Raw genomic sequence first — 16,961 nt, forward strand, 5'->3', positions numbered from 1 at the left:
TAATATGTGGAAGCCCTAGAAATGGGTCAAATACATAAAGCTCATGGAAAATACAAACTGCAGAAAACATCCTTTCTGCACCAAAATAAGCTTATCTTTAAACTCTGCTTTTCCATAGCTTTTTGAAGTGCCCGCATATTTTACACAACTTTCCCAAACAAAACAACTTATATGGCTATAGTTTTTATTACAAAAGAAGAAAAAAAAAAGCTTTGATAATTGAGGACACTGAAACTTACAAAACTAAAATAAGAAAGCTCAACCCATCTAAAAGTTTACCTACAGTTGGCATTAAAATTTTTTGAAAGCATTCCAAGCCTTAAAGGAATTGTATGACATTTCTATTGACTGTGCTTTTCATTTAATTCAAAATTCCACAAATTAGCTAGAAAAGTATAAGCTGGCATTACATCTAAAGAAACACATTTAATGTTTCTTAAATAAGATGGTCGTCTACATTTCAAATTAGCTAAGCATCCATATTCAAAGAGCATGTAGTTTTCGCATTCAAAGTCAACTAATTTGCCAAGTCATACTGCATACACAGTCTTGAAGCAAATGTGGAGCTTTGTATAGGATAACTAATTTAACATCGGAAGAAACATCGCTTTATACGCATTAATATTTGACCTTTTTCACCAAATTAGTTTTCCTCTTCCAAACCCACAAAATCAAAATCCCCTAAGCAACCTTTTGTGAGCTGAGAGTCAAATAAAGACAACTTATGAAATCAGAATTTTGTTGCTTGTTTTATAATAAAACTTAAAATGCTAAAACAAAATATACTCAAAATTTTTATTCCTTTACTATAATTTCTGCACACAAATTGTTTTGAAATATGTATAAAATGTTTTAGTAATCACGGATTTTAAAAAATAATCCATAATGGAATTCCCTTAAGCAGGATGGATGGGGCCACCTACTTCTGTTGGATACAACAGGGCCAGACAATAGCTTCAGCAGAGGCCACACCACTTCCAGAAGGGCTCCGAGCCTCCAACAGCCTTTACCCCAGAAGAACCAGGATTCTAATCACACAAGTGTCCCATTGTGGGACACACCTGTATTTGAACACAATACTGACACGCTCTCAGCAAATCAGAGCAAGATATTAAAGCAGCTTGAGAAACTTGAGAAGATAATGAACAGCAGATACAAAATGACAGATGAGTAAATTATCTCTTGTAAAAAAAAAAATAAAGATTTATTTGAAAGGCAAAGTGACAGAGGGAGAAGGAGAAATGAAGAGGAAAAAAAGTATAAAGGAAAGGGCCAGGCAAGATAGCCTAGTGGCTAAAGTCCTCGTCTTGTGCCAGGATCCCATATGGGCACTGGTTCATGTCCCAGCTGCCAGACTTTCCATGCAGCTCCCTGCTTATGGCCTGAGAAAGCAGTTGAGGACAGCTCAAGGTCTGTATGGGAGACCCTGCTCCTGTAGGGGAGACCCAGAAGAAGCTCCTGGCTCCTGGCTTTCAATCAGCTCAGCTCCAGCCACAGTGGCAACTTAGAGATCAGATGGAAGATCTTTCTGCCTCTCCTTCTCTCTGTAAATCTGACTTTCTAATAAATAAATCTTTAAAAGAAAAAATCTAAAGGAAAAACAAAGAGGAAAAAAAATATATCATCTGCTGGTTCACTCTCAAAAATGCCTGTAAACGCCAGGGTTAAGCCAAGCTTAAGCCTGGACAAAAGCCGGTTCCAAAGCAAAGCAATGAGAACTCGAAATGAGTACAGCTCCTACACAGTGTGCAGGGGTCCTAACCACTGTGCCCAACACCCACCCCAGGGGAACTCAAGCAATCACACCTTTACTTAAAATACAGGTGATGGCACAAGGGAACTCTTTTTTTTTTTTTTCTGTAAAATTCCTGAAAATGAGGCAAACCCTAACAGTGCTAACACAACATTATTTCTGTACCTAATAAACATAACTTATGCCAACAGTTGATGTCTCTAAGCGTAAAGTTAACATCTGTGATTTTAAAATGCAGTTTTTATGAAACTAGGAGGAAATTTATTCACAGAAGTCAGTTTTTCAACCACAATAGAACCACACTTAAACACACTTAAGGACAAAAAATGGTACATTATCAACTACATCAAAAGTGATAGAAAGTAATGCTAAAAGCCCGCTCTTTGTTTCATTTAAATGGAGGGCACACATCCCAAACCTGAACCAGTTCAAAGACCAACATGTCCGCAGTGCACTTCCACCCTACAAAATAAAGAGGTTTCATGCTGTCCCGCCTACCTAGCAGAGCAGCAAAAACAGGAAAACGGTTTGGATTCAGGTCCAGCTGCTTGGCAACCTCATGCATCAGGTACTGGCTCGTGGTAAGGCTCTTCCCGTTGCGGCTCAGTTTGAGGGCATGGGCGCTGAAGTAACAGGGGATGTTGCACAGGGCGTAGTCGGAGTCATACGCTACCAAGCCATGGAAACCATTCTCTCTGCAGAAGCCGATCACCTCCTGGTGGTGATCCTCAATGCTCTGTGCAACCTGTAACAGGAGGGGATAGGGAGCATCAGACACAGGCTGAAATTGGAATGATATGTTCCACAGCATATCTGTTCAGAAGCTAAAAACCACTCAAGAACAACATGTGCTAAACAAGTGGCAGAAGAGCCCAGCGCAGTAGCATAGTGGCTAAAGTCCTCAACTTGCATGTGGCGAGATCCCATCTGGGCACCAGTTCTAATCCCGGCAGCCCAGCTTCCCTTCCAGCTCCCTGCTTGTGGCCTGGGAAAGCAGTCGAGGACGGCCCAAAGCCTTGGGGCCCTGCACCCACGTGGGAGACCAGGAAGAAGCTCCTGATTCCTGGCTTCAGATCGGTTGAGCTCCAGCCATTATGACTACTTGGGAAGTAAATCAACAGACTGAAGATCTTCTTCCGTCTCTCCTCCTCTCTGTATATCTGATTTTCAAATAAAAATTAAAAACAAAACAAACAAACAAAAAAAACAAAAAAACAAAAAAATAAAGCTTTTAAAAAAAGTGGTAGGAGGGACTCGGTGCGGTAGCCTAGTAGGTAAAGTCCTCGCCTTACATGCAGCGGGATCCCATGTGGGTGCCAGTTCATTTTCCAGCTGCTCCATTTCCCTTCAGTTCCCTGCTTGTGGCCTGGAAAAGCAGCTGAGGGCAGCCCAAAGCCTGGGAAGCCTGCTCACCCCCCACACACACCCATGGGAGACCCAGAGGAGGCTCCTGACTTCAATCAGCTCAGCTCTGGCCATTGCAGCCACTTGAGGAGCGAACCAGAGGACGAAGACATTTCTCTGTATCTCCTCTCTATAAATCTGACTTTCCAACTAAAGAAAAAAAAAAAGATTTTTAAAAAGTGGCAGGATGTAAAGTGCACAGTACACAGCTCTCAGAGAATCTCCATGGGAACTCAGGCTTGCAGCACCTCCTGTCAGTAGCCTATGAGCCCATCTAGACTGCTAATTAATCTTCCATTCTTGTCAAGTGCGAAGATCACTCTACTTTAAAATACACACACCCAGGGGCCAGCACTGTGATGCCGCAGATTGGGCTGCCATCCACCATGCCAGCCCCCCACTAAGTGCCGGGGTCAAGTCCAGTGGTTCCAATTCTAACCCAGTTCGCTGCTTACGGCCTGGGAGGGCAGCAGAGGAAGGGCCCGCTTGGAGACCTGCAAGAAGCTCCAGGTCCTTGGCTTCAGATGGGCCCAGCTCTGGCCATTTAGCCATTTGGGAAATGAAGCAATGAACGGCGGGGGGTGGGGGTGTGTGTGTGTGTGTGTGTGTCTGTCCTGCCTTTCAAAGTGAAGATACATTGCAGATTCTGCAGATCACCACTCTCCTCGTGAATAAAAGGACTCCCAAGAAAAGAGCTGGACTGCCATCATTATCTGTACTTACAGTGTCATGTACACTTGAGCAGCAGAACGGTAGACTGTGACCCTTGCTGAAGGACTGTACTACTGTAATAATATGGGGGGAACAGTAGGGAAGAAGGGGTATAGAGGAGGGTGTAAGGAAATCCCTGAGCCTATGGAATTGTATCATGAAAAAAAATTTTTAATGTGCCTTACAAATTAAAACCAATCTTAAAAAAACCTTAAAACACACAATGCTATTGACCATCTTGTGACGCTGAAGGGGAGCAGGGCAAAGGAGGGAAAAAAGTAAATAGGAAGGAGAAAATGAAGTACCTCGTCTTAGTGAAATCAAGGCAGGTGTTTAACTTTGCTTTTTTTTTTTTTTTTTTTTTTTTTAAGATTGATTGATTGATTGGTTGATTGCTTCTGAAGTTCCCAGTTGGGTGACCAGGGAAGGAGTGGGCTGGTGGGAGATTTTTTCTCATCTGTTAGTTCACTCTCCAGATGGCTGCAATAGCCAGCACCAGGCGAGGGCAAAGTCAGGAGCTTTCTCTGGGTCTCCTGCACAGGATGGCAGAGGCCCAAGAGGGCCATTTTCTGCTGCTTTCTCAGGACATCAGTTGGGAACTGGATCAGAAATGGAACAGGCTGGAGTCAAACAGGTATTGATGGGATGTCGGCATTGCAAGCTGTGGCTTAACACACTATCCACAACTTTGGCAGCATAAACAGTTTCTTCAAACTAGGTAAGATGTTAAAGAGATGTAAATAAAATAAATGCCAAGTTATTATCCATCACCACACTCGTCCTCATGTTCCTGAGGCACTCGGTCCACACTTATTCTCTACCACAAAGTCAGGACCACCAAGGGAACCGGCTATAAATGAATGGACTTTGGAGTGATTGAAAAGCTCCCACTTAATCACACCATGACATAGCTACACTGCCGCATACTGCCATGACAAGAGGAAACAGAAAAGCAATACCTTTGAGCAGTACCAAGGTATCCAGTTTGCCAAGTCCTAAAACTACACACGAAAGCAACAAAAGCATGTTCTACTATGCTTGAAGTCCAAGACCATTGATTTTGAGCCTGGGGATTGCCATATTCCCTCATGAAGTCCTGGCAGGTTTTTTGTTGGTACAATGGAGAATATAATTTAGAGAGGAGCATTATATAGCACTCAGATGACGCAGCTAATAATGGAACCGGGTCACCCCTACTTCCCACTGCTGAAGTTGAGTGGGTTAAACTGCCTCTTGGAATGTCACGATCAGTGTGTGAGTTTGAGTCTGGCTGCTCAAACTTCAATTCAGCTTCCAACTAATGCAGCCTGGGAGGCGGCAGATGAGAGTTCAGACGTTTGGGCCCTGGCCACTCCTGTGGAGGAACTGCACGTACTTCAGTCTCCTTTCAGCTGGCTCACCCTGGCTCTGAGGCTTTGGGGGAGTAAATCAGCAAGCAGAAGACCTCTCTGGGGGCTGGAGCAATGACTGCTCTGGCTAATCCTTGTCTTGCATGCACCAGAATATCATGTGGGCACCAATTTGTATCCCGGCTGCTCCACTTCCCATCCAGCTCCCTGCTTGTGGCCTGGGAAGGCACTGGAGGACAGCCCAAACCCGTGGGGATCTGACCCCACATGGAAAACCCAAAGGAAGCTACCAGCTCCTGGCTTCAAATCAGCTCAGCTCCAGCCGTTGCAATCATTTGGGGAATAATCCAGCGGATGAAAGAGTCTCCTTTCTGTCTCTCCTTCTCTTTGTATATTTGCCTTTCAAATAAAATAAATAAATCTTAAAAATCTGAGTGTGATTCTGCTTTTCAAGTATGTGAAAAATCAAAAAGGATAGTGGATAATTAACTCTCCAGCCAGTCTGACAGGATAAAAACATGGGTCCTTTACCTTAAAATTCTAGAAATGTTGTCTAATACGTGGCTACATTCAATGAAACTCCAACTAAAATAAGTTCACAATTAAGATCAAGAGCTCTGTGTTCACATGTAGCAATAACTAACAGAGTTGTGACACACAGATCTCACACAGATTCCCACCTGAGAAAGGTCTAGCGTACATCACTGCAGTTATTGCCTTTCTCATTCAAGTTTATACTAAACGTCGTAATAACAAATGATTTTTGTTGGGACGTTAGAGGTAAGAAAATCTCACTGAAAAACAGAGCAAAAAAAATTTTTTTTAATTTATTTTTCATTGGAAAGTAAGATATATAGAGAGAGGAGGAAAGACAGCAAGATCTTCCATCCGATGAGTCACTTCCCAAGCGGCCGCAACCAATCCAAAGCCAGCAGCTGAGAGTCTCTTCCAATCTCCCACGTGGGTGCAGGGTCCCAAGCCTTTGGGCCGTCCTCAACTGCATTCCCAGGGAGCTGGACGGGAAGCAAGGCCCATAGGACACGAACTGACACTCTTATGGGATCCCAGTGCGTGCAAGTGGAGGACTTTAGCCACTAGGTTACCATGCTGGGCCCACAAAGCAAAAATTTTAACAACGTATTTTGAGGGCCCGGTGTCGTAGCCTAGCAGCTAAAGTCCTCACCTTGAAAAGCGCCATGATCCCAAGCTAAAGTCCTTCCCTTGAAAAGCGCCATGATCACATATGGGCGCCGGTTCTAATTCCGGCAGCTCCACTTCCCATCCAGCTCCCTGCTTGCGGCCTGGGAAAACAGTTGAGGACGGCCCAAAGCTTTGGGACCCTGCACCCACGTGGGGGATCTGAGGGAAGTTCCTGGCTCCTGGCTCTGGATCGGCACATCACCAGCCGTTGCGGTCACTTGGGGAGTGAATCATCGGACGGATGAAAGATCTTTCTCTCTGTTTCTCCTCTTCTCTGTATACCTGACTTCGCAACAAAAATAAATAAAATCTTTAAAAGAAAAAAAAAAGATGCATCTTGAAAGAAAAAAACTGTTTCCCCCGTTTTCCAGGCCACTATTTCAATAAAAATACTTCACTTTATAAGAAAAAGAAACCCAATTAATCAAATAGCATTCTATTTCTCAGACTACAAAGAGAGGATGCTGCTTTATCTCAATATAAACAACAGTGCTGGACTTGTGATCTACTATTTCTAGTGTGCTCTGTTATCACCGAGCTTGACTAACAAAGACTCCTTAATAAACCTTAGACATGTCTGGCGTGATCTCACTTGGCCCCACAATAGTAACCTCACTCCAGAAATACAGCCCAAGACACCAACTCGGCAAATGACATTAAAAGCATAAAAAGTATGATGGTATACTTCTAAGAAAAAGAGAGTTACTATTATTGATATAGGTAAATAAAACAACTACTCTGTACTAGTAAAGCCTGGAAAAAACTTAAAATCAAATTTTAAACTAAGTCATTTCTGAACACAACATCATACATGTACAATTGTATAAAACTCTGTTTGAAAAAACAACACTGGGGGAAAAGCAAACTTTAACATAGTTCTATAAAAAGTTAAAATGAACTCTTTGAGAAAGAAAAAAAATTACATCTTTTATCAATTGGTCTGCCTTGCCACCTGGCAACCTAAAAGACACAGAAAGATTGAAAACTTCTATTTTGAGCTCCTTTTGTGGGTCCCCAAAGTCTCCTTAAAATTATCCATCAAAATTGGTAGGCTACAGCTCTTCCTGTGAGTCACACGGCAAGTGGTATGTGGGGCTCTGTGCAATCACTTCCTGCAGCTCCCAACTGAATTCCTTCTTCCACAGAATATTGAACTTCAGACCGGCATTAAAAAAAATGAATACACTACTATTATTCACTACAACTCTCACTGACAAATAATTAACAATACTTTAATCCTCCCCAAAAGCATACACAGCACTAAGCAAATAGCTGGCTGGAATATCCTGAAAGAAAAAGATAAAGGAACCACACCCAAGAACACCTGCAGCAAATGCAGAAGCCCCACTCCTGACTCGCCTTTCCCCAGCGGGAAAAATATGTTGCAGCCCCATCCAGGAATGCAGTATTCCCCCTGCCAGCACAGCCAGTCCAGCTATCACGGGGAAAGGTAAGGATCTTTAACGTTTCTCCAAGCTTTAAAATTCTTCTTTTCTTATCTTTGCTGAAACTCATTTTACCTTATCTGAGAAAATGACAACTTGGCACTGAAAAGCCACCAGGACAACCCAGAGAACTGCCATCTCCAATGGTGACTGAATAACATGTGGTTTCCTTAGCCCAGCGCCTTGCTGATGGCCTGGGAGCACAGCACAGGATGGCCCAAGGCCATGCAGACCCAAAGGAAACTCCTGGCTCCTGGCTCCTGGCTCCAGACCAGCTTACTCCAGCTGTTGTGGTCATTTGGAAAGTGAACTAGCAGATGGAACTCTGTAACTCTACCTTTCAAATAAATAAATAAATCTTAAAAATAAAAAAGTTCGCAATTATACAACACAAGGAATGAGTTATGACATACAAATTAAAAATCATACGGTTAGTGGTATTGAACCCTAGTTCAAGTGCCAGCTGTTGCACTAACGCACCTGGGTGGAAGATGAGCCAAGCACTCGTGTCCCTGCAACCATGCAGGAGGCCTGAAAGGAACGGCAACCCTCTCGCTTCGGCCTGGCCCAGCCCTAGCTGTTGCAGGGATCCTGGCTGTGAACCAGCAGATGGAATCTCTCTTCCCCTCTCTGCCAGCCTCCTTCAACTCTTTCAAATAAATAAATAATCCTACAAAATAAATTGCCTAGAATGTCAGGGAATGCCAGGACAAAGCTCAGTTGTACCCCATGTAGCTAATTTTATTATAAGTGTATAAAGTAACTTCTAAAAAGGAGCAGCCTAGGGAACTTTGGAAACTATTTCACCGGAACTTAAGATAAACACTGTTCTACTTGGCAAGTGTGTCTACTGGGTCAGGTTAATAGCTCCCAAGTCTTTTTTCATAAGTACTAGGGTCCCCTAAACCATACATGAGCAAGCCACGAGCCACGTTCTCCCCTTCAGAAAAACAAACTACACACAAGGAAGAAAGAAGACCGAAATGGGTTGGAGGAGCGGGACTTCACTTAGGAGACAGGCAGGTAAGGACAGTGCAGCCCCCGTACACACAGACCTATATGCCACGGGTCTAGAGGCAAGACATCTGCCCAGAAAAGGGAAACCTAACAAGTCCAAACTATGCTGGAAGCCAACAAGAGTCCCCAAACAGGGCAGGATTAGCAGGGTCCTAGGAGCCAACTTGAAATTGCCTCCAGGCCCAGCATTGTGGCGAGACACGTAAAGCCAACGCCTGAGACACCAGCATCCCAGAAGGACCGCTTTGTGTCCAGACTGCTCCACTTTTGATCCAGCTCCCTAATGGCCTGGGAGAAACAGCAGAAGATGGCACAAGTTCCTTAGGTCCCTGCCACTCACATGACACCCAGATCAAACTCCTGGCTCCTGGCTTCAGCATGGCCCAGCTCCAGATGATTCAGCCTTTGGGGGAGTGAACTAGCAGAGGGAAGATCTCTGTGTCTACCCTCTCTCTGTAACTCTTCAAAATCAACAGGGACCAGATTATAGCTCAATTGGTTAATTCTCTACCTCCAAGCAAACAGAATTCCACATGGACAGCAATCTATGTCCCAGTTGCTCCACTTCCCATCCAGCTCCCTGCTTGCGACCTGGGAAAGCAATCAACAGCGGCCCAAAGCATTGGGACCCTGCACCCGTGTGTGAGAGACCCAGAAGAAGCTCCTGGTTCCTGGCTCAGCTCTGGCCATTGCAGCCACTTGGAGAGCAAACCAGCAGATGGAAGATCTTTCTCTCTGTCTCTCCTTCTCTCTGTATATTGCCTTTCCAATAAAAACAAGTAACTCTTAAAAAAAGAAAAAATGTCAATAAAATACCTGATTAGTACTCTCAAAAAGTGTCAGAATCACAAAATGCAACTAGAAAAGCTATCCCAGACTGGACAGGGGCTGAGGAGAGAGAGACCCAACGCAGCATGCAGTCCTGCAGGTGTCTCAAAGGCCCTGGTAGAAACACAGCTAACAGGCGTGCTTGTAGTTTGCTTCACAGTTGTTCAACCAAGGCCAAGTTCTTAGTTCTCATCACTGTATGAGCCAGTAGAAAGAAAACATTATGAAAGTCAAATAAAGAATATTTGGGAACTTCTCACATCTTCACAACCATCCTACAAATAAAATGTAGTCCAAATTGGAAAGTTTTTTTAAAAAGTCAATACTCTAAAAGACATCAGCCAAAAGACTGCCTCAAAAACACTTTATATGAATAAAGTAGAAAGAAATATAGCGGCCTGAAAATTGAATGGCAGCCTAAACAGCAATCTTAAACAGTCCATTACCACAAAACAGTCATCTCCCAGACAGTCCAGCTGAGACACAGGAATGCCTACAAAAGCATGGAGCTTGGCTGATTATAAACTTACACCTGAATATATGGGATCAAACAACTGACAATATTTATAAGACACTCAGAAACTATCCTTAAGATTTAAATCAGGGTCTGGCTCGATGGCCTAGTAGCTAAAGTCCTTGCCTTGAACACAACGGGATCCCATATGGGCACCGGTTCTAATCCCGGCAGCTCCACTTCCCATCCAGCTCCCTGCTTGTGGCCTGGAAAAGCAGTCAAGGATGGCCCAAAGCCTTGGGACCCTGTACCCGCGTGGGAGACCTGGAGGAAGTTCCTGGCTCCTGGCTCTGGCTCTGGCTCGGACATTGTGGTCACTTGTGGAATGAATCATCGGACAGAAGATCTTCCTCTCTGTCTCTCCTCCTCTCCGTATATCTGACTTTGCAATAAAAAAAAAAAAATCACAAAAAAAAAAAAAAGAAAGAAAGAAAAAGAAAGGAAGATTTAAATCAAAGCGGCCAGTGCTGGGGTGAAATAGGAAGGCACCTGTGACACCTTCTTCCCATACAGTAAGCAGTTCAAATCCCAGCTACTCTGCTTCCAGTGCAGCTCCCTGTCAATGACCTGGGAAAGCAGCAGAAACAATCCCAAAGATATGGGCACCTGCCAACCACGTGGAAGAACCAGGAGAAACTCCTGGCTCCTGGCTTTGGCCTAGTTAAGCCTTTAGCCACTGCAGTCAGCTGTTTGATGAAAGATCTCTTTAAAACAAGTATATAAACCCTTCAAAAGAAAAAAAAATTATCAAAGAAAGTCTGGTAAAAAACCTAGTGGAAGATTTGCTTCCTGTAAAACAAAACAAAGTGTGGATGGAATCGGAACAAGATTCTGGAACTTAAGAAATTATTCACTTAGAAATACAAATTAATTGTAAGGACTGTGTGTTGGGAAACTACAGCCTGGCAGACTGGAGGTTCTTTAGCCTCCTCCTTCTCCTCACCTCAGTATCTGCCTCTCTTTTTCCCCAGCCTTCCAGCTCCTGGTTCAGGCTGCATACACACAATGTATTTATTAGTTTTAATTTAACTTTAATTGAACTTAACTTTAAACTTTAGGAGTGAATAAAAACCAATAAATATAAGTTGAGAAGACTAATACATCTTTATAATGTTGTAAACAACCTAAAATGCTAAACTTTACCAAATTAGTAATTTACAAGCAGTCTTTACCTTTGGCGGGTGAGCTCTCCCAACAAAGGTAGTTCACACTGCATTCTGAGCTGACCCAAGCCTGACAGGCCCCGCTGAGGACTCAAGACACCATCTTCCCCACCAAAAGTTGCATTTACATTTGCCATGTCTGCCACATCTACCAGAAGTACCAAAACAAAACACAACTAAAGATGTCCCCCCACTCCCCAGCACACTGATCTTCCACTAGCAGTACTGGTATCCCATGCGGGCGCTGGTTCGTGTCCTCGCTTCTCCACTTTCAATCCAGCTCTCTGTTTACGGCCTGGGAAAACACCACAGGACAGCCAAGGCCTTGGGCCCAGGCACCCACGTGGGAGATGCGGACTTTTTAGCTACCAGCTTTGAATTAGTTCAGCTCTGACATTTGCAGCCATCTGAAGAGTAGACCAATGGATGGAAGCTGTTCTCACCCTGTCTCTTCTTCTCCCCTGTAAAAATTTACCTTTCAAATAAAAATAACATTTTTAAAAATGCCCCAAAATATTAAAGAATTAAAACCACAAACTTTTGTGCACAGCCAGAGGAACAGCCACTTCAACCCTCCTTGAGGCCTCCTTGGTGCAGCCAGTGCACCAGGCAACACCAGCCTGAGACAGTCAGATGAGAGATGCCTACCCACAGCCTCATCCTGGGACCCAGTGTTACCCTTAGCACTGAGAAGCTCAAGCTGCAGCAAAATAATCCACAGCAGGTCCCAAAAAGTACTAATATGAATCAATCACAGATTCCTGGGCAACAGTTTCAAGATTCATCATTAAAAATGTTGTAAAAAAATTTTTTTAAAGATTTCTGTATTTTTATTGCAAAGTCAGATATACAAAGAGGAGGAGAGATAGAAAGGAAGATGTTCCGTCCAATGATTCACTCCCCAAGTGACCACAACGGCTGGTGCTGTGCCGATCCAGAGCCAGGAGCCAGGAACTTACCTACCTCAAGTCTCCCTCAGAGGTGCAGAGTCCCAAGGCTTTGGGCCGTACTCGACTGCTTTCCCAGGCCACAAGCAGGGAGCTGGATGGGAAGTGGAGCTGCTGGGATTAGAACTGGTGCGCAAATGGGATCCCGTTGTGTTCAAGGCAAAGACTTTGGCTGCTAGGCCACTGTGCCGGGCCCAAAAAAATTTTTTCTAAGGCCCAGAACGGTAGCCTAGTGGCTAAAGGCCTTGCCTCGCCTGGGCCAGGATCCCATATGGGCACCAGCTCTAATCTCTGCAGCTCCACTTCCCATCCAGCTCCCTGCTTGTGGGAAGCAGTCCAGGACGGCCGAAAGCCTTGGGACCCTGCACCTGTGAGGGAGACTCGGAAGAAGTTCCTGGCTCCTAGCATCAGATTGGAGCATCTCCGGCCGATGCGGCCACATAGGGAATGAATCATCGGATGGAAGATCTTCCTCTCTGTCTCTCCTTCTCTCTATATATCCAACTTTCCAAAAAAAAAAATAATAATAATAATAAAATAAATCTTTAAAAAATGCATATAAGGGCTCGGCAGCGTGGCCTAGTGGCTAAGGTCCTTGCCTTGATCCCATATGGCCGCTGGTTCTAATCCCGGCAGCTCCACTTCCTCTCTATCTCTCTTCCTCTCAGTATATCTGACTTTGTAATAAAAATAAAATGAATCTTTATAAAACTCGGCATCTACACAAGCATTACTGAGTAAAAACTTATGAAACTTATTTGACAAACAGATTATTTATTATTTCTAAAAAATATTGGTTGGGCAACCTCCTGCAAAGGAAATTCAGCACCATTACTGACTGAAGGATGCAAAGCCTCAGCCAGTGAGCGAAGATCTGCATTTCCTCCAGGTGAGAAACTCCACTGCACCCCCTTCCTCCATCCGCCAAAGTAACAGCATTCCTCTCCTTCACCAAATAGCTGGGATGATTAAACAAACTACACGAAACAGCTAAGAATCACTCTCACATAGGAAGCACTCGATAAATGTCAGTACTATTTATTCCCGAGTAAGCTATGTGAAAAAGGTTTCTCGTGCTTTTCATAAAGGGCCCGAAACACTACAGGCTGTCATAAATAGATCTGCTGGCATGAAGAAAAATATGGATTTGTTCCCTTCAGATTCCTTTCACACCAGCTCAAAGACGCAGGGTCCCTCACACCCATCCTCTCCTGTCATGTGGGTTTCTGTCAGGTGAGTTCTATGGGTCAGCCTGGCAGGCTAGATCCCAGCTCTCCGTGTAAACTGGCAGGTGCTACAGTCCCAGAGACAAGCCTACAAGTCCCCTACATAATCTGCCCCCAAACCCAGTTCTCCTGTCTTCTGGCAGGTGCTCCGGCCCAGTCTGATGTGGCCCACCACCTGCTCCAATGCTCACAGGCAGGTATTGCAGCCTAGCCCAGCCAGGCATTACCCTCAGCCCCAGTCTATGTGTGTGCCAGCAGGCAGTGGGCAATGGTATTTAGCCCAGCCCAGGTTTCCCACATGGGTAGGTGCCTTGGCCTGACCCAAGCATGCGCTCTGGTTTCCTCCTCTAAACCCCACCTTGGCTCCCTCACCCACCTGCAAGTGCAGTAGCTGGGTTTAAAACACACACACACACACACACACACACAGTCATTCCTCCCCTGGCAGGAATTGGAGGGTTTATTAGAGGCCCACACTCTAATAAATCCCAGACCCCCTTCCCAGGGCACTCTGCAGCGCCTCCATCTAGGGGTCGGAGTGGTGGGTCCCAGCTGGCATTCCCTACCTTCCCCTCACTAAAATAAATAAATAAGCAACTATGCTGACACACTGATATATGCTGACTCCCTGCACCCGCAAGGCAGACCCAGAAGCAGCTCCTTGCTCCTGCCTTCAGACTAGCTCAGTTCTGACCATTGCAGCCACTTGAGGAGTGAACTAGCAGATGAAGATCTTCCTCTCTGTCTCTCCTCTCCATAAATCTGCCTTTCCAATAAAAAATAAATCCTTAGGAAAAAAAAAAAAAAGGAAAAGAAACAAAACAGAAAACAAAATGATGACTGCCAGAGGTTAGATGAAGGGAAGACTGGAAACAGCTGTTATTTAACGGGCACAGAATATCAGTCTTGTTATCATGTCTTAACCTGGAGTCTAAAACAGAACTTCCTACTTGTCAGAAAGCAGTTTTATTTTTCCTTCTGGATAATAACAACTGACATATTATCCACATAATGGACACCTGCCAAGGCTAGATAAAAAGATGAGTTTTAGTCATTGTGACTTAATCAAATTGCATGTAATGTGCAAATTCAGTTCAATGTTTATTGGTTAATAAAACTTTTTATTTCCTTTAAAAAATAAAGGAGTGGTTCATTAAACAGTAGAACTAAACTTTATAGATATTAAAAAATAAAACGGTAAAAGGGAGGCTAGCATTGTGGCTCAGTGGGTTAGAATGCCAATCTGCAACACTGAAATCCCTAATGGATTTACCCTGGAGTCACCACTGCTGAGCATTGGATCCAGCTCCCGGCTGGCATGCCTGGGACAGCAATGGAAAATGGCAAGAGTACTTGGGCCCCTGCTACTCACAGTGGAGGCGTGGATAGAGTTCTAGGCTCTTGGCTTCCACCTAACCCAAGCCTAGCCCAACCCCACTCTTTGTAGTCAATACAGGAGTGAACCAGTAGATGGAAGATCCCTCTCTACTTTTCCCTCATTTCCTGTAACTCTGCCTTTCAAATAAACACATCTTTTAAAAAGGGAGTGGACGGATAGTGCCCAGCACAATGGTTCAGTGGCCAAATCCTCACCTTAAATGCTCCAGGATCCCATATTAGCACCAATTCATGTCCTGGCTGCTCCACCCTTCATCCAGCTCCCTGCTTGTGGCCTGGGAAAGCAGCAGAGGACGGCCCAAAGCCTTGGGACTCTGCCCACATGGGAGACCTAGAGGAAGCCCCTGGCTCCTGGCTTCAGATCAGTTCAACTCTGGCCGGTGAGGCCGTCTGGGAGTGAACCAGCAGACGGGAGATCCTTCTCTCTATAAATCTGCCTTTCCAATAAAAATAAATTTAAAAATAAAATTTAAAAATAGGTAAATAGAAGGAAATATCCACATTATTTGTATTCAGAATCAATTTAGCCTATGACACTATCTAAAACCTAGCAGCTTTATTCTCATTAAAATTTCATCACCAACATTTAATGGTAAGAATTCAGGGAGAGGTTGGTGATTTAGTTGGCAAAGCTGTCACCATCAGCACCAGACTCTCTCATGGGTGTGGGTTTGTGTCTTGGCTCTCATCTTCCAGTCCAGCTCCCTGCCAATGAACTGGAAACAAGAGAAGATGTCCTCAGACCTCTACATTGATATGGGAGACCCAGAAGTTCTGGCTCCTGGCTTCAGCCTGTCCCAGTTCCAACCGTTGCAGCCATCTGGGAAATAAACCAACAGACAGAGGATCTTGCTCACTGTCTCTTCCTCTGTTACTCTTTGAAAATAAATAAATCAATCATTTTTAAAAGGAAATTTAAAGAATCTCAGAGCTAACACAACTTCAGACAGTGTCATCTGCATACTCCTTATATGCTCAGGAGATTGTCACAGTTCCACAGCTCCCGAGGGGCACTTCACACTTGTGAAGAGTCCCCTCTAACATCAAGCTCTCCAGGACACTTCCCTCACTAAACAGTAAAATGCCAACATGGAAAATCTATCATTTCCCTAAAAAAAGCTCCTCTACTCCAAGACTACTGAGAAATGCCAACAACTGGGGACATGAAGTATTCTCTTTCTAAATCCCAGGTAACTCCACCCATCGGCAAGTGTATGAGTTGGTTGGGGAGGGGGGGTGGACTAGGCAGAGCCGGGCCAAACCTTAGCACACTGGCATGTGCAGCAGCCAGGATAGGGGGCAGGTCATGCTGGGCTAGGCTATCACACCCATCAGTTTGAGCCAGTGATGGGAGCAAAATGGCTGGGGCTACACTGCAGCACCCCCAGCAAGAGTTAGGACTAGGGGATAGGCGGGCCAGACAATGGCAGGCTGCAGAATCCAATGGCAAAGGCCAAGCCAGGTGATCGGTTATGCCAGGCTGTGTCAGAGCAACCATCAACACATGTAAGATCTATGGCTGGGAACAAGTTTGATTGGGGAGCTAAGGGATGCCCCAGCTGGGCTGCAGTTCCCACTGGTGAGCTTGAAAGCTGCAATGAGGTGGCAGACTGTGCTAGATATGGCTGCAGTGTCCCTCAGCATGGGTGTGGACTTGATGTGGGGTGTGCCAGACTGGGCTAGAGTCCAGCACCTGCTGGTACCCGTGAGAGCCAGGGTGGGTGTAGGACGGGTTAGGCTAGGTCTTGCACCCGGTGAACTACGTGAGCTGGGTCTGGGCGTGGACTAGATGTGACTGGGCTGTAACATCCAGCAGTAAGAACCACAATGGGTGTGGGCCAGTTGGGCAAAGCCCCTGTTCCTGCTAGGACAGGAGCTGGCGAGGTCAGGATGGGCCAAGAACCCACTGACTGATATGCATGAGATCTGCCAATGGAAGGAGATCTAATAGAGGAGCTTGGGGAACTCCTCTGCCAGGACACAGTCCCTGCAGGTGAACCTAAGAA

The 16,961-nt window shown here is 44.9% G+C and overlaps 1 protein-coding gene across 4 annotated transcripts in view; it reads right to left on the minus strand.

Moving 5' to 3' along the window:
- FAM120A (family with sequence similarity 120 member A) overlaps nt 1-16,961 on the minus strand; it is a 115,340-nt gene that overhangs the window by 86,829 nt on the left and 11,550 nt on the right. For all 4 annotated transcript variants that reach the window (XR_009246647.1, XR_009246648.1, XM_058672739.1 and 1 more), the window contains exon 2: nt 2,252-2,498. Coding sequence is in view for 2 of the 4 variants with exons in the window: in XM_058672739.1 (XP_058528722.1) it covers nt 2,252-2,498 (247 nt within the window). In the remaining 2 variants the exon portion in view is untranslated. The remainder of the gene's footprint in view (nt 1-2,251; nt 2,499-16,961) is intronic.

Source organism: Ochotona princeps, chromosome 14 (genome assembly GCF_030435755.1).
Source record: "Ochotona princeps isolate mOchPri1 chromosome 14, mOchPri1.hap1, whole genome shotgun sequence".
NCBI classification, from domain to species: Eukaryota; Metazoa; Chordata; class Mammalia; order Lagomorpha; family Ochotonidae; genus Ochotona; species Ochotona princeps.